The sequence below is a fragment of the Leopardus geoffroyi genome, chromosome A2, assembly GCF_018350155.1.
Source record: "Leopardus geoffroyi isolate Oge1 chromosome A2, O.geoffroyi_Oge1_pat1.0, whole genome shotgun sequence".
Taxonomy (NCBI): domain Eukaryota; kingdom Metazoa; phylum Chordata; class Mammalia; order Carnivora; family Felidae; genus Leopardus; species Leopardus geoffroyi.
This window is the reverse complement of record NC_059331.1, coordinates 4,964,326-4,988,277: the sequence shown is the minus strand read 5'-3', so window position 1 is coordinate 4,988,277 and position 23,952 is coordinate 4,964,326. Positions and strand designations below refer to the sequence as shown.

General features: G+C 45.7%; 1 protein-coding gene across 1 annotated transcript in view; it reads left to right on the top strand.

Annotated features, from left to right (window-relative positions):
• The window catches only part of LOC123605204 (complement C3-like), a 59,193-nt gene that overhangs the window by 24,922 nt on the left and 10,319 nt on the right, over positions 1-23,952 (top strand). Inside the window, exons 5-13 of the mRNA XM_045491754.1 lie at positions 10,508-10,593; positions 15,856-15,998; positions 16,103-16,315; positions 18,655-18,721; positions 18,832-18,918; positions 19,675-19,878; positions 20,314-20,389; positions 20,676-20,835; positions 21,748-21,846. Of these exons, the coding sequence (XP_045347710.1) occupies positions 10,508-10,593; positions 15,856-15,998; positions 16,103-16,315; positions 18,655-18,721; positions 18,832-18,918; positions 19,675-19,878; positions 20,314-20,389; positions 20,676-20,835; positions 21,748-21,846 (1,135 nt within the window). The remainder of the gene's footprint in view (positions 1-10,507; positions 10,594-15,855; positions 15,999-16,102; positions 16,316-18,654; positions 18,722-18,831; positions 18,919-19,674; positions 19,879-20,313; positions 20,390-20,675; positions 20,836-21,747; positions 21,847-23,952) is intronic.

The following is a 23,952-nucleotide window of genomic DNA, read 5'->3' as shown; positions in this document are numbered from 1 at the left end:
TTGACATTTTAACAATATTTATTCTTTCTATCCAGGAGCATGGATTCTTTTTTCCATTTTTTTGTGTCTTCTTCAATTTCTTTCATAAGCTTTCTATAGTTTTCAGTGTATAGATTTTTCACCTCTTTGGTTAGATTTATTCCTAGGTATTTTATGGTTTTTTGTGCAACTGTAAATGGGATTGATTCCTTGATTTCTCTTTCTGTCACTCCATTGCTCTTTTTAACCACTGTGTGCAGAGTGGTGGTTGCTGCACTGACCCTTCTCACTGGCCATTTGAACACTTCTTTTCACATCCCATCGTTTTCGTAGGGGAACAGAAATTGTGTCGTCCAAATTGGGTTCTGAGAACAAAGGCCAGTGTGAGTGGCTCTTGAAACCGAGGGAAGTTATCTTATCAATCACAGGATGAAAAGTCACAAAACAGAACCCCGTTGCTTAAAAACTAAGGAAAATGGGGAAATGCCATAAGTGGCAGGCTGCCCGATCCAAGCAAACATAATCATTTTTTTTTAAATCTTTAGACTCAAGCAGAAAAAGGAGAAATGGGCATAAAAACCTTTTATCCCTCTGAATCATTTGAGGCCGCACCATTGAGGCCCCTAATTGGCTCCGTGTGGAATTTCTAGAAGCAAAGATATTCTGCCACAAAACCACAGCACAGGCATCAGAATTAGGACGTTAATGTTGACTTGTTACCACCACCAAAACCTCCAACCCCGTTCAGGCTGGCCAGTGGTTTCCCTTTGGCTTGGTCTGGATCCTTTATAGGAAAAGGATCTGTGCAGGAACAGACGTCGTATTTCCTGGTGGGGTCTCCTTAGTGTCCTTGGATCTGCTCAACCCCTGGCAGCACAGCCGTCTTGAGTGACTTTCACGTCCGGCTATTTGGGGGGCTGTCCCACGGTTTGGGTTGGCTCCATGCTTCCTCGTAATGACATCCAGGTTTTGCATTTGGGGGCAGCACTGTCACAGGAGAGACACTATGGATTCTCAGTGCATCATGTCGGGAGCCCAAAGACATTGATTTGTCCCATTGTTGGTGCTGTGAGTCTTGATCACGTGATTAAGGCGCTGTCTGCTGGGTCTCTCCACTGTAAAGTTCCTCCTTATTCCTGGATAGTCCATTTCTAAACCTCTTTCTGCTATCAGATCAGGGCAAAATTTAAGCCAAGGGAAAATTTCCTCCAAATCAATTTTTATGTAGCCTGTATGACAGCAGGTATGGATCCTTATATGGTAACACATACTTTTCATGTACACTCATATTTTTATTTTTATTTTATTAATTTAATTTAATTTAATTAATTAATTTGTTTTTTGCTTAGAAATGTGCAGTCACCTATTAAAGGCAGACATCGCCAAAGGGAACACATATTTCTAAATTCTTTTAGCTGGAAGGCTAGCACTCCCTCCACCACCACCCCCCAAAAAACACACAAAGATTCCCAACACACATGAGCCAAGGGCTGAATCTTCAGTCTGTGCAAATTATTCTAATCTAGGCTTGGTGTCTTCTGCTCCGGCGACCTACAGACTTTCTTTCTCAAAGAGGAAAATTAGACAAAATATCCTATCTACTGGGATATGGCTTACACACACTCAGGTGTTTTCTCCCCCAGCCTTGTGTAATTTCTTTCTTTTTCTTTCTTTCTTTCTTTCTTTCTTTCTTTCTTTCTTTCTTTCTTTCTTTCTTCCTTCCTTTCTTTCTTTCTTTCTTTCTTTTTTTTTTTTTTCAACGTTTATTTATTTTTGGGACAGAGAGAGACAGAGCATGAACGGGGGAGGGGCAGAGAGAGAGGGAGACACAGAATCGGAAACAGGCTCCAGGCTCCGAGCCATCAGCCCAGAGCCTGACGCGGGGCTCGAACTCCCGGACCGCGAGATCGTGACCTGGCTGAAGTCGGACGCTTAACCGACTGCGCCACCCAGGCGCCCCTTTCTTTCTTTTTTTTTTAATTTATTGCCAATGCAGTGTAGTCTTGGCTTCAGGAGCGCATTCCTATGATTCATCACTTACATACAACCCCAGTGCTCATCCCAAGTATCCTCCTCAATGCCCATCACCCATTTTCCCCACTCCCCCATATCCTATTCCCATCAACTCTCAGTCTGTTCTCTGTGTTTAAGAGTCTCTTATGGTTTGTCTCCCTCTCTCTTTGTATCTAATTTTTCCTTCCCTCCCACTATGGTCTTCTGTTAAGTTTCTCAAATTCCACATAAGAGTGACATCATACGATATCTGCCTTTCTCTGACTGACTTATTTCACTTAGCATAATACCCTCCAGATCCATCCACGTTGTTGCAAATGGTCAACTTTCCTTCTTTTTCATCACCAAGTAGTATTCCATTCTCTGTATATATAGCCATTCATCAGTTGATGGACATTTGAGCTCTTTCCATAATTTGGCTATTGTTGAAATGCTACTATAACCACTGGAGTACATGCGCCCCTACGAATCAGCACTCGTGTGCCCCTTAGGATAAATTTCTAGTAGTGCTATTATTGCTGGGCCATAGGGTAAATCTAATTTTGATTTTTTGAGGGACCTCCACACTGTTTTCCAGTGTGGCTACACCAGTTTGTATTCCCACCAACAGTGCAAGAGGGTTCCCCTTTCTCCACATCCTCACTAACATCTGTTGTTTCCTGAGTTGTTACTTTTAGCCACTCTGACCAGTGTGAGGGGGTATCTCAATGTGTTTTTGGTTTGTATTTCCCTGATGATGAGTGATGTCAAGCATCTTGTCATGTGTCTGTTTACCATCTGGATGTCTTCTTTGGAAAAGTGTCTGTTCATGTTTTCTGCCCATTTCTTCACTGGATTATTCGTTTTCTGGGTGTTGAGTTTGGTAAGTTGTTTATAGATTTTGTATACTAACTAACCCTTTATCCGTTATGTCATTTGCAAATATCTTCTCCCATTCCATCGGTTACCTTTTAGTTTTGTTGATTGTTTCCTGTGCTGTGCAGAAACGTTTTACCTTGATGAGGTCCCAAATGGTCCGCTTTTGCTTTTATTTCCCTTGCCTTCAGAGACACATCAAGTAAGAAGTTGCTGTGGCCGAGGTCAAAGAGGTTGCTTCCAGTTTTCTCCTGTAGGATCTTGATGGTTTCCTGTCTCACACTTAGGTCTTTCATCCATTTTCAATTTATTTTTGTGTATGGTGTAAGAAAGTGGTCCAGGTTCATTCTTCTGCATGTTGCTGTCCAGTTCTCCCAGCACCATTTGCTAAAGAGACTGTCTTTTTTCCATTGGATACTCTTTCCTGTTGTCAAATATTAGTTGGCCATAAACTTGTGGGTGCATTTCTGAGCTCTCTATTCTGTTCCATTGGTCTATGTGTTTTTGTGCCAATACCATACTGTCTTGATGATTACAACTTTGTAATATAGGCTAAAATCCAGGATGATTATGCCTCCAGCTTTGGTTCTCTTTTTCAACATTGCTTTAGTATTTGGGTTCTTTTGTGGTTTCATAAAAATTTTAGGGGCGCCTGGGTGGCTTGGTCGGTTTAAGCGTCCGACTTCGGCTCAGGTCATGATCTCACAGTCCGTGAGTTCGAGCCCCACATCGGGCTCTGTGCTAACAGCTCAGAGCCTGGAGCCTGTTTCAGATTCTGTGTCTCCCTCTCTCTCTGCCCCTCCCCTGTTCATGCTCTGTTTCTCTCTGTCTCAAAAATAAATAAACGTTAAAATTTTTTTTTTTTTTTTAATTTTAGGATTGTTTGTTCTAGCTCTGTGAAGAATGCTGGTGCTATTTTCATTGGGATTGCAGTGAATGTGTAGATTACTTTGGGTAGTATTGACATTTTAACAATACTTATTCTTCCAATCCATGAGCATGGAATGTTTTTCCATTTCTTTGTGTCTTCTTCTAGTTCTTTCATAAGATTTCTATGGTTTTCAGTGTGCAGATCTTTTACATCTTTGGTTAGGTTTGTTTCTATGTATTTTATAATTCTTGGTGCAATTGTAAATGGAATATATTCCTTGATACTTCTTTCTGTTACTTCATTATTTGTGTCTAGAAATGCAACCGATGTCTATACGTTGATTTTGTATCCTGTGACTTTCCTGAATTCATGTATCAGTTCCAGCAGTTTTAGGTGGGCTCTTCAGTAGAGTTTCCTGTCATTTGTGAAGAGTGAAAGTTTGACTTCTTCTTGTCAATTTGGATGCCTTTTATTTCGTTTTGTTGCCTGATTGCTGAGGCTTGGACTTCCAACACTATGTTAAATAACAGTGTGAGAGTGGACAGCCCTGTCATGTTCCCGATCTCAGAGGGAACGTTCTGTTTTTCCCCATTGAGAATGATATTAGCTGTGGGCTTTTCATTTATGGCTTTTATGATGTTAAGGTATATTCCTAATATCCTGACTTTCTTGAGGGTTTTTATTAAGAAAGGATGTTGTATTTTGTCAAATGTTTTTTTCTACACCTATTGACAGGATCCTATGGTTCTTATCCTTTCTTCTATTAATGTGATATATCACATTGATTGATTTGCAAATATTGAGCCAGCCCTGCAGCCCAGGAATGAATTCCACTTGATCATGGTGAAGAATTCTATTAATATACTATTGAATTTGATTTGTTAGTATCTGGTTGAGAATTTTTGCATCCATGTTCATCAAGGATGGTTGCCTGTAATTCTCTTTTTTAGTGGGGTCTTTGTCTGGTTTTGTAATCAAGGTAATTTGGGCTTCGTAGAACGAGTCTGGAAACTTTCCTTCTGTTTATATTTTTTGGAACATCCTGAGAAGAATAGGTATGAACGCTGCTTTAAATGTCTGGTAAAATTCCCCTGGGAAGGCATCTGGCCCAGGACTCTTACTTGTTCGGAGATTTTTGATAACTGATTCAATTTCTTCATTGGTTATGGGTCCGTTCAAATTTTCTATTTCTTCCCTCTTGAATTTTGGTAGTGTGTGGGTGTCTAGGAATTTGTCCAATTCTTCCAGGTTGTCCAGTTTGTTTGCACATAATTTTTCATCATATTCTCAAAAAATTATATGTATTTCTGTGGTGTTTGTTTTGATCTCTCCTCTTTCATTTGTGATTTTATCTATTTTGGTCCTCTCTCTATTTTCTTTTTGAGAAGTCTGGTTAGGGGTTATCAACATTATTTATTCTTTCCAAAAACCATCTCTTAGATTCTTCTGGGTTTTTAAAATTCTTTATTGTTTATTTCTGCTCTAATCTTTATTATTTCTATTCTGCTGCTGACCTTGGGCTTTCTTTGCTGCTGCCCTTCTAGTTCCTTTAGATGTGAGGTTAGGTTATGTATTGGGGACCTTTCTTGCTTCTTGAGACAGGCCTGAATTGCAATGTATTGTCCTTTTAGAACTGCCTTTGCTGAATCCCAAAGGCTTTGGACTGCTGTGTGTTCATTTTCATTTGCTTCCATACATGTTTTGATTTCTTCTTTAATTTCATGGTTGACCCATTCATGCTTTAGTAGGATGTTCTTTAATATGCATGTATTAAGGGGATTTCCAAATTTTTTCTTGTGGTTGACACCAAGTTTCATAGTGTTGTGATCTGAAAATAGGCATGGTATGATCTCAATCCTTTTATACTTGCTGAGGGCTGTTTTGTGACCCAGTATGTGATCTATTTTCAAGAATGTTCCATATGCCCTCGAGAAGAATGTGTATTCTGCTGTCTTGGATGAAAACTTCTGGATATACGTTAAGTCCATCTGGTCCAATGTGTCATTCAGAGCCATTGTGTCCTTATTGATTTTCTGACTAGATGGTCTGTCCATTGCAGCAAGTGGAGTATTAAAGTCCCCTACAATCACGGTATTATTATCTATACATTTATTTATATTTGTGATTAATTGATTTACATATTTGGGTGCTCTCATGTTGGGGGCATAAATATTTACAATTGTTAGCTCTTCTTGATGATGGACCCCTCAGTTATGATATAATGGCCTTCTTCATCTCTTGTTACAGTCTTTGTGTTAAAATCTAGTTCGTCTGGTATAAATATGGCTACTCCAGCTATCTTTTGATGTCCAATAGCATGATAGATGGTTCTCCATCCCCTCACTCTCAATCTGCAGGTGTTCTCAGATCTAAAATGAGTTTCTTGTAGGCAACATATAGATGCATCTTATTTTTTTTTTATCCATTCTGATACCCTGTGTCTTTTGATTGGGGCATTTAGTCCATTTATATTGAGAGTGATTATTGAAAGGTATGGATTTACTGCCATTGTGTTATCTGCAGGTTTTGTGCTTATGGTGATGTCTCTGGTCCCTTGTAGTCATTGCTGCTTTCCACTCACAGAGTCCCCCTTACGCTCTCCTGCAGGGCTGATTTAGTGGTCACAAACTCCTTCAGTTTTTGTTTGTCTGGGAAAGCCTTTATCTCTCCTTCTATTCTGAATGGCAGCCTTCCTGGATGAAGGATTCTTGGCTGCCTAGTTTTGCTATTCAGCACATTGAATGTTTCCTGCCACTCACTTCTGGCCTGCCAAGTTTCAGTGGACAGGTCTGCTACTACCCTTATGTGTCTACCCTTGTAGGTTAAGGCCCGTTTTTCCCTAGCTGCTTTCTTTTTTTTTTTTTTTTATTAATTTTTTTTTTCAACGTTTATTTATTTTGGGGACAGAGAGAGACAGAGCATGAACGGGGGAGGGGCAGAGAGAGAGGGAGACACAGAATCGGAAACAGGCTCCAGGCTCTGAGCCATCAGCCCAGAGCCTGACGCGGGGCTCGAACTCCCGGACCGCGAGATCGTGACCTGGCTGAAGTCGGACGCTTAACCGACTGCGCCACCCAGGCGCCCCCCTAGCTGCTTTCATAATTCTCTCTTTATCTTTGTATTTTGCAGTTTCACTATGATTATGTCATTTTTTGTTGATTTTGAAGGGAGTTCTCTGTGCCTCTAGCACTTGGATGCTTGTTTCCTTCCCCAGATGAGGGAAGTTCTCAGCTATAATTTGTTCACATAAACCTTCTGCCCCTTTCCTTCTCTCTTCTTCTTCCAGAACTCCTATGATACGGTTATTATTTCATTTCACAGAATCACTTAGGTCTCTAAATCTCCCCTCATGGTCTAGTAGTTTCCTTGCCCTCCTTTTTTTCAGCTTCATCATTTTCTATAATTTTGTCTTCTATTTCACTTATTCTCTCTTTGACTTCTTCCATCCTTGCTGTCACTGCAGCTGGGTTATTTTGTATCTCATTTACAACATTTCTTTTTTTTTTTTCAACGTTTTATTTATTTTTTTGGGGACAGAGAGAGACAGAGCATGAACGGGGGAGGGGCAGAGAGAGAGGGAGACACAGAATCGGAAACAGGCTCCAGGCTCTGAGCCATCAGCCCAGAGCCTGAAGCGGGGCTCGAACTCACGGACCGCGAGATCGTGACCTGGCTGAAGTCGGACGCTTAACCGACTGTGCCACCCAGGCGCCCCATCATTTACAGCATTTCTTAATTCTTCTTGATTATTTCATAGGTCTTTGATCTCTGCAACAATAGATTCCCTGGTGTCTCCTATGCTTTTTCTCAAGCCCAGCTCTCAGTCTCATGACTGTTATTCTAAATTCTTGTTCAGATATATTGTTTATATCTTTTTTGAGCAGTTATCTGCCTGTCATTTATTCCTGGAATTTCTCATGAGGAGAGGTCTTCCATTTCATCATTTTGTCTAGGTTTCTGGTTTTTACACGTTTTAATAGCTTGTTATGTGTCCTGCACCTGCAAGTCCTACCATATTAAGAATAGGTCCTGGGACTTCAGGAAGTGTTTGTGGAGTGTGATCATGTTACATATTTGGCTGTTCTGTCACACTGCTCATAGTGGTGATGGTTTGGACCTTCCACCAGGTGTGTTTTCATTTGTTCACTGAAGGAGCCCTGGAAAAAGGAAAGGTGAGGGAAGCCTGATTCCCATACAAATAAAAAATGAAAGGGTCAGAAAAAAAAAAAAAAAAGACCAGGCAGAGAATCAAAGAAACTATAAGGCTTAACCCAGAGAGAGAGGGGGGAAATTAATAAGGAGATACAGAAAAGGTGTAAAAACAATAGAGAAAAATGCCTGACTAAACAAGCAAACAAACAAACAGAATGGAGAATGAAACCAGGTGGGGTGTATATATATATATATATATATATATAGAGAGAGAGAGAGAGAGAGAGAGAGACTTGACCAAAAGTCAAATCAGAAACTGTGATCGTGATTCCAAAGGAAATAAAAAGAAGGTAAAAAGAAGGGAAAAGAGAAAAAATGAAAGAAAAGAAAAGAGAAAAAGAAAAACAAAACAAAACAAAATGGACTAACATAGAAAACTGCAGGACAGCTGCCTGTTGGTGCTCAGGACCGCTGGCTGTGCTGGTCTGGAGGAGAGGCTGTCTGGCCTGGTCAGGGTCAGTCCTGCTCCAGTATTTAAGCTGTTACCAGGCATGGAGGGGCGGGGTTTGTTGTAAACCGGTCCTGCCTCCACTGGGGGCTGCTGTCCTGTTCCCTGAAGCCCCACCATGTTGGTGATGGGAAGAAAAGTGTCTCAAACCATGCTGTTCAGACTGTCCTCATAGAGGAGTGCAGGGAGGGTGGGGCCAGCTTGTCCTGTTCCACAGTCTCCTGCACCTCCTAGATGCTCAGATGGGATTCAAAACAAGATGCCTTAAAGAATCCCACACCTCACAGATTTGGTTCTGGGGTAGCACCATTCTGCCCAGCCTACACGGCTGATGCCTGCAGGGTCTTTTTTCCTTGGGATGGCACTAAACCCTCTTCCCACAGTACTCCAGGGTGGGGACTGCTCTCTCCCAGTCACCCCTGAGATCGCTACTGGGCCCCGGGGCTGGCTCCCTCTCCACGAGGCATGTGCACACTGCAAGCTGCAAGAGAAAGTCTTGCACCCCTGAAAACTCTAATCTTCAACTCCTGAGACTTTGCAAAGTACAAACTGGCACTCTCCGTATTTCTCGTTCCCCCTCCATGGTCCAGAGATGTTTTTCTCTCATCTGAACACAATGCCATACTCCTACAGCCTCTTTCTCTCCCTTTTGTGTCTCCACAGAAGGGGTCCCCTCCCCTCCATGCCTATGCTGACCGTTTTATCTCTCCCAATCCACATACGTGCACCTCAGTCCCGCCAAGCTGTCTCCTTCCACCTGTGGAGATGTTTCTATCACTCCCCAGACCTATTTCCTGGGTGTTCCAAGTGTTCTGATCTCAATACAGCTGTGTTTGAGGGACCAGGAAAATCCTTGTCCCACTACTTCTCTGCTATCTTGACTCCAGTCTTTTCTGTTTTAATGTGTATTTTCGAGAGAGAGAGAGAGAGTGTGTGTGCACGCAAGCAGGGAAGGGGCAGAGAGAGGGGGACAAAGGATCCCAAGCATGCTCATAGTGACAGCAGCAAGCCTGGTGAAAGTCTCAAACTCACCAACCATGAGATCATGACCAGAGCAGAAGTCGGACACTCAAGTGACTGAGGCACCCAGGTGCCCCAAATTGTGTAATTTCTTTAGCCAATTGGGGGTGAGACAGAGAGTTGCTTGCATGTTTGTATCTGACAAGCACTTTGTTGGATTATTCCAGAATATGGGTGGATTTAGGCATCAGTCGATTTCACCTACTTTGTTATTAGGCAGACCCAAAGCCACGTTACAACCTGCCCCTCATGTTTTGAGCAAAGCCCAAACAGGGTTGAACCACATTCTGGCCCCATTTGGTCTACTTGCTGATGGGGTCAGGCTTGCTCAAAAGGCCACCCCATGGCCCGGGGTCACCAACAGGTCTGGGGAGTCTCTCGAGCCACCTGTTTGCCTGGGAGCCACTATGCTTAGATGCTCACACAAATGCTTCGTTTCTATGAAAATCAGAGCAGGGGGAAATAGTCCTAGCCTGGACTATTTCTGTCCCTATACCGACACAGTTGTAAAATGTCATTTTTAATGGTATTTTTGGGGAGAAAGGAGCAATAAAGACAAACATGACTACCCCCCCTCCCCAGGCCATCATGGAACTATGGGTGTGTTTTCTGGTAGGAACCTCTTCAGCCATTTAGAGATAAGTATCTCTGGGGACAGTGAAGAAATGGGTCTGTTCTCAACCCAGATTTGTCTCCTCCTCACCCGTGCCTCCCAGGTGACTTGGATGAAGATATAATCCCGGAAGAGGAAATCATTTCCCGAAGCCAGTTCCCTGAGAGCTGGCTATGGCGCATAGACGAACTCAGTGAACCTGAGAAAGATGGGTAAGGCTGAGACACCCCCCCCACCTTAGCCCACCCCCCAGGCCAGCTCCTATAGCGGCCCCATCTGGACCACTTTGTTTGCATGCACCCCATGCCTCTCTTTTCTGGAATCACTGGGCAACCCCACAACCCAGCCTAGAAAAAAAATCAAGAGTCAGGCTCCCTCCGTGTGCCCAGCCCCCACTCCTCCCTCCAACCTGCCCCTTGGGGCCCCTCCACACCAGCTCTCCCCCCAGACCCCTGACACTGCCTCTTTTTAATACCCCCACTTCTCTTCCATCCAGAATCTCCACAAAGACCATGAATATATTTTTGAAAGACTCCATCACCACCTGGGAGATTCTGGTGGTGAGCTTGTCGAACAAGAAAGGTGAGAGAAGGTGGTGGCCCCATGCTCACGAGTCAGGGATCCCAAGGCCATTGGGCATTTTCTCATCCCATCCAGAGAGATCCCCTGTTTCTTGGTGGCTGACACACTGCTCCCAGGTGACAAGTGGGGGTGTCAGATCCTGCTCTGTGGGTGACGAGTCAGCGCCTTTTGTAAATAGATTTTCTTTCGAGAGCAGTTTTAGGTTGACAGCAAAATTGAGGGGAAGGTACAGAGAGTTCCCACATACATCCAGTCTACCCACCCCCGATGCACACAGTCTGCCCCGCGCAGACATGCACTATCAGCATCCCTCACCAGCCTAGTGTATTCGTGACACTGACACGCCTATCGTCACCCCAAGTTCATCATTGACATGAGTGTTCACTCTCAGTGTTGTACGATCTACAGGTTTGGACACAGATATAAGGACATATGTCTACCATTGTACTATCATACAGAATAATTTGCAACAACAAACACCCTTAAGGGGTGGTGTTGACAGGGTGATGGGTAAATCCATTAAGAAAATATGAAGGAGGTAGCAGGATGAAATGTATGATTGGCACATTGGCGGCCAGATTGTGAAACTTGGCAAAAAAAAAAAAAAAAAGGTAACCAGGGGGTAGGGGGCCCACCACAGGGAGCTGGGGAGCCCTGGTCTAATGGGGGTGGTCTCAGGCAGGCCTCAGAGCAGGGTGAGGAGAGGGAGGCACTAATTTTAAGGCAGATGTGTGATACTTTCATGTGATCATTTTGAAAAAATCAACGTGAATGCAAAAAAAAAAAAAAAAAAAAACCATGATAAACAAAATATCTCCATTGTAAATAGAAGCCAGCACTGAGCTGAGCCATCACAGAGTTTGAGGCAAGAGTGAAAATGAGTGCGCCCCACCGCCCCCCCCCATGCCTGATTTAGGTACATTTTAAAGGTTAATTTTTTCGCCGAGCATTAAAGTAGGTGAAAAAATATTGAAACATTAAAAGGGAGGTATGTTAGGGGGCTGGGGTTGCTCTGTCTGTTAAGCGTCTGAACTAGGCTCCAATCACGATCTCACGGTTCATGAGTTTGAGCCTCATGTTGGACGCTGTGTTTTACCAGGTACAATTTTTTTAAAGTTTATTTATTTATTTTGAGAGAGAGAAAGAGAGAGATACAGCATGAATAGGGAAGGGGCAGAGAGACGGGGAGAGAGAGAGAATCCCAAGTAGGCTCTGAGCTACCGGCCAATGCAGGGCTCGAACTCACGAGACCCCGAGATCATGACCTGAGCCGAAACTAAGAGTCAGATGCTTATTGACTGAGCCACCCAGACGCCCTTTACCTGGTACCATTTTTAACTCCCAACACATTATCTCATTCAGTGCTCACAAGAACCCTCTGAGGTTGGTACATTTATTCTCCGACAAATGAGGATACTGAAGCTAGGGAAGGCAGGTCACTTGCCCAAGATCACCAGGGGATGAACCTTTCAGGAACGCCATCTTAGAGGTTCAGAATTTATATTTTAGGATGGTTACCAGTGGAACTTGGAAATTTTAGACTCCTGAGATACCATGAATGCAAAGAGTCAGCCGAGTTACAAGCAGGGAGCTTCTCAAGCTTAAATGCCTGGATTCAAATCCCAGGTCGTCCACTAGGCAGCTGTGTGGCCTGAGTCAAGTTACTCACCCTCTCTGTGTGCATCCATAAAACAGGTATAATGCAAATAGTAGCCACTCAAAGTGTTGTGCGGAGAGTTTTTTGAGTTAATACGTGTGGAGCCCTTAAAATGGTGCCTGGCACATTACAGATGTTCGATGAGTGTGAGTCATTATTGAAGCCAAACATATTTTATTTTTGTAAATTTTTTTTTTGAGAGAGAGAGATCTCGAGCAGGTGAGGGGCAGAGAGAGGGAAACACAGAACTTGAAGCAGGCTCCAGGCTCTGAGCTGTCAGCACAGAGCCAGATGTGGGGCTCGAACTCACAAAACATAAGATCAGACATGAGCTGAAGTTGGATGCTTAACCGACTGAACCACCCAGGTGCCCTGGTTGATTTTTTTTTTTAATTAATGGGTTTTCTTAAAAAAAATTTTAATGTTTATTTATTTTTGAGGGAGACAGAGACAGAGCATGAGCGGGGAGAGGCAGGGAGAGGGAGACACAGAATCTGAAGCAGGCTCCAGGCTCCAAGCTGTCAGCACAGAGCTTGACGCGGGACTCAAACTCATGAACTGTGAGATCATGACCTGAGCCAAAGTTGGACGCCCAACCGACTGAGCCACCCAGCGGCCCCTAATTAATGGGTTTTCTTAAACAATTTAGGTTTACAGAAACAACTGAGAATTACCACTCACTCCTCAATTCCCCCCAATTCCCATCTCTAACCCTTTTTTGCATTAGGTGGTACCTTTGCCAAAATCTCTGGGACAACACTGATACATTATCATCAACTTCAGTCAAAAGCTAGGGTTCCCTTTCAGTGATGTACCTTCCATGGGTTTGGACCAACATGCGGTGACATGTAGCTGTCCTTCCAGGGTCACGGAGGGTAGGCGTTTCTCTGCCTCAAACATAACACGGATGGTGTGTCAGAGGTCACTCTGTGTGTGGTTCTCTCTCGCTCCTTCCAGCTTGTTCAAGGGAAAAGCTAAGTCTGGTGCAAGGATGTCCTCCTCTCCTCTGTAGGTCTTGACTGAGTTGGATTAGCAAGGAGAGAGCAGGTCTGCTTTCTGCAGGCACAACGTGAGCTGGCCAGTATTTAACAAAACAAAACTGTTTTGTTTCCCTGGAGGTAGTCTCCTGTTTGTGGTGCAAAAGCTGATTTTTCACCCACCAGAGTAAATTAAATCTGGCTTTAAGAATGTGAAAATAGGGGCGCCTGGGTGGCGCAGTCGGTTAAGCGTCCGACTTCAGCCAGGTCACGATCTCGCGGTCCGTGAGTTCGAGCCCCATGTCGGGCTCTGTGCTGACAGCTCGGACCCTGGATTCACTTCAGATTCTGTGTCTCCCTCTCTCTCTGCCCCTCCCCCATTCATGCTCTGTTTCTCTCTGTCTCAAAAATAAATAAACATTAAATATATATATAGGATGTGAAAACAGGGAGCGGAGGGCGTCTGGGTGGCTCAGTTGGTTAAGTGTCTGACTTTGGCTGAGGTCATGATCTCATGGTCCATGGATTCGAGCCCTGCGTCGGGCTCTGTGCTGACAGCTTAGACCCTGGAGCCTGCTTCAGATTCTGTGTCTCCCTCTCTCTGCCCCTCCCCCATTCCAGCTCCGCCTCTCAAAAATAAATAAACATTTGGGGCGCCTGGGTGGCGCAGTCGGTTAAGCGTCCGACTTCAGCCAGGTCACGATCTCGCGGTCCGTGAGTTCGAGCCCCGCGTCGGGCTCTGGGCTGATGGCTCAGAGCCTGGAGCCTGTTTCCGATTCTGTGTCTCCCTCTCTCTCTGCCCCTCCCCCGTTCATGCTCTGTCTCTCTCTGTCCCCAAAATAAATAAACGTTGAAAAAAAAAGGAAAAAAAATAAATAAATAAACATTAAAAAAATGTAAAAATGAATAGTAGATAAGAAATGATAACTACCTCCCGTGACTATAACAGACCCCCCGAGAATGATGAATAATGACTGTAGGTTAGCAAATAAGGATTTTGTTCAAGTCTCTATTTTTTTCAACACTGAAGAATACAGACACACAAAAATTATTAAATTATAATATATTTCTTTTTCAACTGCATTTTAAAAATATTTACTTATTTTTGAGAGACTGAGAGAGAGTGGTGGGGAGGGGGCAGAGAGAGAGGGAGAAAGAGAATCCAAAGCAGTCTCCATACCATCAGCTCAGAGCCTGAGGCCAGGCTCCAACTCAGGAACCTGGAGATCATGACCTGAGCTGAAATCAGGAGTCAGACGCTTAACCACCTGAGCCAACCAGGTGCTCCAAATTTTAATACACTTCTTGGTGCAACACTATTTTTATTTATTTTTTTAGTGTAGCATTTTTTTTAACGTTTATTTATGTTTGAGACAGAGAGAGACAGAGCATGAACGGGGGAGGGGCAGAGAGAGAGGGAGACGCAGAATCTGAAATGGGCTCCAGGCTCTGAGCTGTCAGCACAGAGCCCGACGCGGGGCTCGAACTCACGGACCGCGAGATCGTGACCTGAGCTGAAGTCGGACGCTTAACCGACTGAGCCACCCAGGTGCCCCAAATTTTAATACACCTTTGGTGCAACATTATTTTTATTTATTTTTTTAGTGTAACATTTCAATATGATAAAGCTTTTGCACATTTTGCTTATATCAACCCAGTGCTTGAATATAGCCTAGTAGCTGTTGAATCACAAATTAACCATCGCTTTTGCAGTCATTTTCACTCCTGTAGATCAGCACTGTCCACCAGAAATATGATGCATGTCATTTTAAATCTTCTGGTAGCCCCATAAAAAAAGAGGAGGTGACATCAATTTTATTGTACATTTTTTTAACCAGATGTCTCCAAAACATTATTCTTTCAACATGTGGTAAATATGTTAAAAAATATGTTGAAAAATATGTTGAAAAAAGCATCATCAGACTCATAATAATGTTATAACCATCTGTTCATATTTGAGAATAACCTATTAATACCTCAAAATTATGAAAGATACATTTACTTGATCATACTAAGCCTTTGATGTACCATATATTTATACTTGCAGAACGTTTCAATGAGGGTGCTACCATTTTTCTTTTTTAAGATTTTAATTTTATTTGTAAGTCATCTCCACACCCCACGTGAGCTTGAACTCATGGCCCCAGATCAAGAATCACACCACCACTGACTGAGCCAGTCAGTGGAAAGGCGCCCCTAGCCTTTCACTGGAAATACTTTGATCTGTATTGTAGGATTTGCAAAATGTACAGCTGAAAAGGTAGGTTGGCATATGCAAATTGTTCCAAACATGTGTTAAAAAGTTTTCTGAGCTAGCCACATTCCAGGTGCCCAGGGACCAGAGAGAGCTCAGGCTACCATTTTGGAGAGCCCAGGTATGGACCCTTCGGGTGTGCTCGAGCCCTTCCCCCTGCACACCTACCTGTGAGTAAAACTACAAGAAGAAAATGGAAACCGTACATGACAGTGACTCTCAGCTGCCACCACTATCGGTAATGTGTCACCTGTACAATTGTTTAGCCCCTGGCCTTGCACAAACACAGGCTGAGCTTGACACAGCTCCCACAGTCAGGGGTAAGCACTGAGAGCCTGTCCACCTCCTTCCCTTGACACTCCACTCCTGGGCAGGGATCTGCGTGGCTGACCCCTATGAGGTCACGGTGATGCAAGACTTCTTCATCGACCTGCGGCTACCCTACTCTGTCGTGCGCAATGAGCAAGTGGAGATCCAGGCCGTTCTCTACAATTACCAGGATGTTGGGGAGCTCAGGGTGGGTTCCCGCGGGGGCAGAGGTATGGTGGAGAGCTTGGAAGATGGCAGGTGTGGGGGGGAACCATGGCACATGCCCCTTGACTGATACTCTTTCCCTGGCAGGCGAGGGTGACCCTGATCTACAACCCAGCCTTCTGCAGCCTGGCCACCGCCAAGAAACCCTATCAGCAGATTCTGGAAATCCCAGCCAAGTCCTCAATAGCCGTGCCTTTTCTCCTCGTGCCTCTGAAGGTCGGTCTACATGAGGTGGAGGTCAAGGCTGCTGTCGACAATCGTTTACTCATGGATGGTGTCAAGAAACTCTTGAAGGTCGTGGTGAGTCCTTGGGGCACCTGCAGTCCCTTGTCCTTTGGGAGAGGCTCCTGTCTCCCCATGCTGTCAACCCAGGTTGGAGACACTGACTCTGAGACACCAAGAGTGTCCAGTGTCCAGCTTAGGATGCTTGGGAGTCCTGCAAGATTGGAAGCAAGGCCAGGATTAGGGTGAGTAAGTGAGGAACAGTTACATTTCTACACTTTCTTAGTGATGAACATTCTCAAAAATAATACTAGATCAAGTCATAAATAAAAATAAAGCCTGCGGGTGACTGGGGTGCCTGGGTGGCTCAGTCAGTTAAGCATCTGACTTTAGGTGATGGTCTCACAGCTCATGAGTTTGAGCCCTGTGTTGGGCTCTGCACTGAGTGGGGAGCGCAGAGCCTGCTTTGGGTTCTGTGTCTCCCTCCCTCTGTGCCCCTCCCCTGCCCCCACTCACACTCTGTCTCTTTCTCTCTCAAAAATAAACATCAAAGGGGCGCCTGGGTGGCGCAGTCGGTTAAGCGTCCGACTTCAGCCAGGTCACGATCTCTCGGTCCGTGAGTTCGAGCCCCGCGTCGGGCTCTGGGCTGATGGCTCAGAGCCTGGAGCTTGTTTCCGATTCTGTGTCTCCCTCTCTCTCTGCCCCTCCCCCGTTCATGCTCTGTCTCTCTCTGTCCCAAAAATGAATAAACGTTGAAAAAAAAATTAAAAAAATATATTAAAAAAATAAATAAATAAATAAAAAATAAACATCAAAAAAAATTTTTTTAAATAAAAAATAAAAGGCTCCTATCATCTTTATTAATATTTTCAAGCAAAGGTGAGGTCATGAGGGCAACAATCTTTTAACGCAATATTGTAAGGAATCAAAATTAATGCTAAAAAACCTGTGATGAACAAAAGATCAAATTTTAAATAGAGACAGTGCCAAGTCAAACCATAACTGGAGCCTGAAGCTAATGGAAAAATGAAGGCTCCCATCCACGTGTCTGTTTTTAATAGTTGAAATTGTTTGGTGGTTAATTTTCCCCCAAAAAGTTAAAGTAATTGAAAAAATATTGAAACGTTGAAAAGCAAATGCTTTAAAACTCACAGTGTTATGTTACAGTGAGATGTCTTATTTATACTCAAACCAGAATTTACCATAATATTTCTTTCCTGACTTTACTAGAACCAAACTCGAATTTTTTAAAAAGGTTTTATTTATTTTTTATTTTTTTAACGATTATTCATCTTTGAGAGACAGAGAGAGACACAGAGCATGAGTGGGGAAGGGGCAGAGAGAGAGGGAGACACAGAATCCAAAGCAGGCTCTAGGCTTTGAGCTGTCAGCACAGAACCTGATGCGGGGCTTGAACCCACGAACTGCAAGATCATGACCTGAACCAAAGTCGGATGCTCAACCGACTGAGCCACACAGGCACCCCTATTTTTTTCTGTTTTAAAAAAATATTTATATATTTTGAAAGAGACAACAGAGTGCAAGCAGGGAAGGGGCTAAGAGAGAAGGAGACAGAGAATCTGAAGCAGGCTCCAGGCTCTAAGCTCTGAGCTGTCATCACAGAGCCCGACATGAGGCTCACTCATGAACTGTGAGCTCATAACCTGAGCTGAAATCAGACGCTTAACTAAGGCACCCAGGCGACCCAAGATTTTATTTTTAAGTAATCCGGTGTGGCACTTGAACTTACAACCCCAAGATCAAGAGTCCCATGCTTTTCCACCAAGCCGCACAGGCACCCCCAGGAGCACAATCTTAATTATCCCTTTAACAGGGGTCCCAGTGTGGCACCAATGGGAAGAAACCCAAGAGGGCGCTGGAGCCTGCACAAGGCTCCCCAGAGCCAGTGTGTCCACAACTCCCAATTCTGCACCCTCTGATGCTGGTAGCTTGAAATCTACCGTGGCAGGGATGTTCGCAGGATGGAAACTGCCAGTGCCACAAATCAGGATCTTTTCTTCCTGGAGAGATGGCTATCAAATGTTTACCAGCATGCCATGGAGGAGACTGGGTCTCCAAAGGAAAATGTGTGCATTAGTACCAGCTTCAAGGAGAATGTGTGATGGAAGGGCACAAACAGCAGCAGTCCAGCATGGAAGGAGAGCTTCACTTGGGACATTGATAATAAGATAGCCCCTAGTTTAACTGAGCGCTTACTAAGTGCCAGGCATTGTACTCAGCACTTTATGCACATTCTTTTATTTTAAGGACGTTTGAGAGGCAGTGGGGGTAAACTGACTCCCAGTCACAGAACTAGGATGGGTGATGCCATCGTGCCTATGCCCTGCTGATCAGCTGTGTCTGTTCTTTTATTCACCTGACTTCCCCCTCCCCCATCCCATCCCAACACTGTTCAGCCTGAAGGGATCAGAGTCGACAAAACTGTGGCCGTTCACACACTGGATCCAGAAAACCGGGGCAGAAGTGAGTCAGCCACAGCAGAAGGGTTGAAAGCTGGAGGGTCGGGGGTAGGGGGAGAGGCAGGGCCTTGTGGGAGAGGGTGACGCCACGGGTCCCTCCCATTCCACTGGCAGACGGAGTGCAGCGAGCAGAGATCCACGCCACAAACCTCCGTGACCAGGTACCAGACACAGATTCAGAGACCAGGATCCTCCTGCAAGGTGAGCTGCCACTGACCCTCGCCCAGGAAGGCACAGCTCTGGAGAAGGGGACCTAATTTCTCCGAATTCTGGGTGTATATACTACCGTGCGTCCCCTGCCTCCACTACAGCTAGAACAGCAGGCCACCTCCCTGATCTGTTTTATAGAGGGTTCCAGGCAGTATTTAGTTCAGCAAATAGCCTTTGCTGACAGAGAAGCTTAAATGAGCAACAGTATAGTTCAAGAGCAGGAAATTCTGGAACTAATTGCCTGAGTTGGACGACTGGAGCCAGAAGGGAAAAGAAGTTCCTGGAAAACCACCTTGTAACCTGTAAGCTGTAAGGTTTTGGGGAGAGACCCTTGGTTTTCTCATCTGTGATGGGGTGAATAATAGTACCTATATCAAAGGCTTGTTGAGAGGATTAAATGAGATACTGTATGATGTTTCTCTAGAACAGCGCCTGGCAACAGCATGAAGCATGATCTAAGTATTGGTGACGATTGTTCTGGAATTAATTTGCCACTTGTGACAAGAGGCTCAGGGAGCAGATTTCTGTGAAGCATAAGACCCCCTTCCCTACAAATGTTGACACCCTCCCCACTCCCCTACCCCGCCTCGTACCTCCTACCATCACGTCCCCTCAGCCCCCAACTACCCATGACCTCTTTGGCACTGGCTGCCTGGAGCCTGGGATCGCTGGGGACAGCCCTGCCCCTTCTCACGCCACCCCATGGTGGGTGAGTTGCTTGAGCCCTGTCCTCCTGCTGGGTTGCAGGGACCCCGGTGGCTCAGTTGACTGAGGATGCCATTGACTCGGAGCGACTGAAAAACCTCATCGTGACCCCCTCGGGCTCCGGGGAGCAGAACATGAAAAGCATGTCGCGCACGGTCATTGCCGTCCATTACCTGGACCAAACGGACCAGTGGGACAAGTTGGGACCCACAAAGCGAAAGGAAGCCTTGCAGCTCATCAAAAAGGGTGGGTCTGCCTGGGAGACCCTCTCTGCTCCAGCTACCTCCAGAGCAGGGTCCTCCCTGAGACCCAGGCCCCTTTCCAGGCCACGCCCTTCCTCTAAGCTCCTCCCCTTTCAGGATCCCTTCTTTTCAAAGACCTCCCTTGACCTTTGCCCTCTCTGAGACCCTGAGCCCCTCTGAGCCCTCTAGAACTCCCTCTCTCACTGAGGCCCCCTTGCCCTGAACCCCCTTGAGGTCTTTCGCCTCTCTGAACCCCTCTCCTCTGAGAACTCCTTCCCTTTTTAGAAGCCCCTTCCGCTCTTCTAGCAGACTTCCCTGCTCAGCCCTGAGCCCCCTCATTCCTCCCTGAACCCCTGTCTCCCCCCTCAGAGAATCCTTGTCCCCTGAGCCCCTCCACTGAGCCCCTGCTCCTCTGGAGACACTTCTGGCTTCCCTGCAGGGTACTCCCAGCAGCTGGCCTTCAGACAAGACAACTCGGCTTTTGCGGCCTTCCAGAATCGGAAAGCCAGCACCTGGTGAGTGGTCTGGCACCCCACTGAGCAAAGCAGCCTTGGGTGGTCCGCCAGGTCTCGCCCGAAGGGCCCTATGCTATGGACCCTCAGCCCACACAGATGAACCGCCCACCTTGAGCTGCCACGTGGCCTGTGGACATCAAGCGCCCCCTGTGGCTAGGCTGGCGCCTGACTTGGGTGGGGAAGCTGGGCCAGCCTGTAGGCCCCGCCCCTCTCTGCTCATTGGTTTCCTGGAATGGCAGTCTCTGGATCCCGGAGGCGATTGGGTGACGCTTTGTGCCGCCCACAGGCTGACAGCCTACGTGGTCAAGGTCTTCTCTCTGGCAGCCAATCTCATTGTCATTCAGGCCGATGTCATCTGTGGAGCTGTCAGATGGCTGATCCTGCAGAGGCAGAAACCCGACGGGGTCTTCCAGGAAGATTCGCCCGTAATTGACCAAGAAATGACTGTAAGAGGCAAGGGTTTAGGGCAGGCTGGGGGGAAGGGTGGCTGTAGTCACAGGATAGACAGGAGAAAGGCTAGCCCTTTGGCTGAGAGTGTCACTATTCCATGTGAAAGACTAGAGGCCTTCAGAATCTAGTGCAAAACAGAAGTCCCTCCCCCTTCATTCAGAAAATATAGAACAACTCACAGCTGTGGTTCTCTAAATGTGGTCTCCAGGGCAGCAGTATCAGCATCACCTTCAAATTAGTTAGAAATGTATTTTCTCAAAGCTGGACTCGAGATTCAGAAATCAGACACTTCAGGAGGAGGGCCTAGGAATCAGTTGCTACAAGCCCCCCACCCCCCACCATATGATGCTGATGCATGCATAAGGTGGGGAATCACTGCCTTAGCCTGACTTTTCAGACTTCCAATCTCACACCATCCCCCTACCCCCATCCACATGCCATCTGTACTGAAAGGAGCCTTGCTCTATCCAGCCACAGGGCCTTTCACATGCTATTCTCCCTGTCTGGCATGCCAACCCTGGTCATCCTGCAGGGAAATCTTTCCTGATCTCCCCAACTGAGTCACACTCCCACTTTCCAACCTCACTGCCACATCCACTTCTCCTCCTGCACCGCACTCACCTATTTGTAACGATATGTCTACTGGTGAGCTAATTGGTTCATGTCTGTCTCCCCTACTAGATGGGGAGCACTGTGGGGGTGGGACTGGTGTTGGGTTCTTACCCACCATCTTTTCCACAGCATGAGCAACAATTGCTGAATGAGTGAATATTGAAGAGTGTGGCCCACCTAGGGAGACACTGAGGAGAGACTCACCTGTGCCTTGACCTGCTGACCCTACAAGAGGTTTGGTCAGCATGTGGGGACATAGTGGTGATACTATCCTTATTTCCCGCTTCCCATTCTAGGGTGGCTACCAGGAGAATAAGGAGAAGGATGTGTCCCTCACAGCCTTTGTTCTCATTGCATTGGAAGCGGCTAAAGATATTTGCAATGATCGGTTCAACGTAAGTGTCCACCCACCCTCTCCTTCTCGCCTCCCTACCCACGGCACATCACTTTGGTGGGTGAGGTGTTACATTAGGTGATTCCCAGTCCTCCCAGTGTAATAGCAGCCACCACAGCAGCCATAATGCCCATAAAACCATAATAATTCCCAGCATTTTTTGAGCAGTTAACTAAGATGCTCATCTAAGTGCTGCACATGCTAAGTCCGACAATCCTTCTAAGAGTCCGAGACGTAGGCTACTCTTCTTATCCCCAGGTTACAGAGGAGAAAACTAAGACAGAAAGAGATCAAAGAATGGGTCCTTTCTGCCTGCTTTACCCTGTCCAGAGAGTGTCAGCCAATTTCAACAAAAGCCCCCCCAGCCTGCTTTCCCCATCACTGCTACATGATCAGTGCAGCATACCTTGCTGCGTCCCTGAAGAAAAGGCACAACTCAGACCCAAGAACACATCAAGGCTACTCTCTTAGTTCAGGAGATCTTTTAGGAAATTTTCCAAGGGGCCCATGACCCAAAAAGGAAATGATTACAAATATTGGCTCACGGCTGTCTCTTTTTCCTCTGGTTTTGGTTCTGAAGCAGAGAAGCTTAGAAAGGTGGACTCCCCAGAGTCTCTGCAATTACTCCCTCTGCTTTGTCCTGGGGTTTGAGAGTGGTTTGTTTGACCTTAACTTGCCAAGGTGGAGAGCCCAGGATTTTACCTCAGGCAGCTGCCCCTCCCTTCATCGGACTCAAGATAGAGGGGACAGGGCTGTTGACTTTAGGGCCTCAGAGGGACCCAGGCCGTTCTGGGCCCAATAATTCCTCTCTCCCTGCCACCCAGCCTGCCCAGCAGAACTTGGCTGCCTTCCTTGGGGAAATAGCCAGACCAAACCTAGAGCTTTCAGATACCCATAGGGGAAATTCTGATTGGCCCACCCGGGGTCAGGTGGTCATACCTGGTCCAATCAGCTGAGGCCAGGAAGTAGGTCTTACTGAGCAAATATGGCTGCTTCCACTGTGGCCGAGTGAATGAAAGACCGAAGTTTCTGCAAAAGTCAAGAGTAGATGGAGAACAGGCAGCTGGGCAGGGAAGCTGGGCAGCTGGGAAAGGATTAGTTTCTGCTGCAAGGCACCAACATTTTCTTCTACAAAATGGCAACACTGTAGCAGGATTCTTGCAGAGAGAGTCGTGACATAGAGGCTTATTTTCCAGGAAGCAACTTTATTCGTGCCAGCAGGCTCAGTTGGGTTTATACCCTAAGAACTGAGCCCCTAACTCCAGGTGGCATAGTGTTTTACATATCTTTTACTCCTTTGTCTCCCATATATGGTAACACACAAACATGCAGTCTGATCAAGGGATCATGTTACAGGGTCATGAGGGATGTCAAGTACTCTTACAGCCAGGTTGCCTGAGGTTTTGTTTTTGTTTTGCTTTTTTTCCTTAGGGAGGGGCCCTACCACAACAGTAAAACTGAGCATAGCATAGGCTACAGAAGCAGATTGCTGGGGTGCAGATCAGGAGTGTGCTGGAACTAGGGTGCCTGGGTGGCTTGGTCGGTTGAGCCTCTGATGTCAGCTCAGGTCATGATCTCCCTGTTAGGGAGTTCCAGCCTGGTATTGGGCTCTGCGCTGACATCTTGCAGCTTGGAGCCTGGAGCCTGCTTCTATTCTGTCTCTATCTGCTGCTGTCCTCTCTCTCTCTCTCAAATACCAATAAACATTAAAAAAAAAAAAGTGTGCTGGGATCAGTCCGTGAAAGCCAACCGTTAAACTTCCAGGACTTTCACAAGCTAGTTGTTAAACACAATCATTCTTTTCAAGCAAATTATGTAAACTGACTTTAGACTAAACACTAAGCATTAAAAGCAAAGGTAAGAAACACTCAAAACTCATCACTTCCTGGTTGTTTTATTACTCTCCCTCATTATCTATGACAAATCTATCCATCTCGAGGTTATGTACCTATAAGGTGGAAATGCTATCTTCTTCTGTGCTACTGCCCCCCTCCCCCCAACTCTGCATTCACTGACTCCACATGGTTTGAAATTGGCCACGGTAATATTTACACCAAGAAAGTTCACGAACGCTGCACATCATGTCTTCCTCCTTCCATCATCTCTC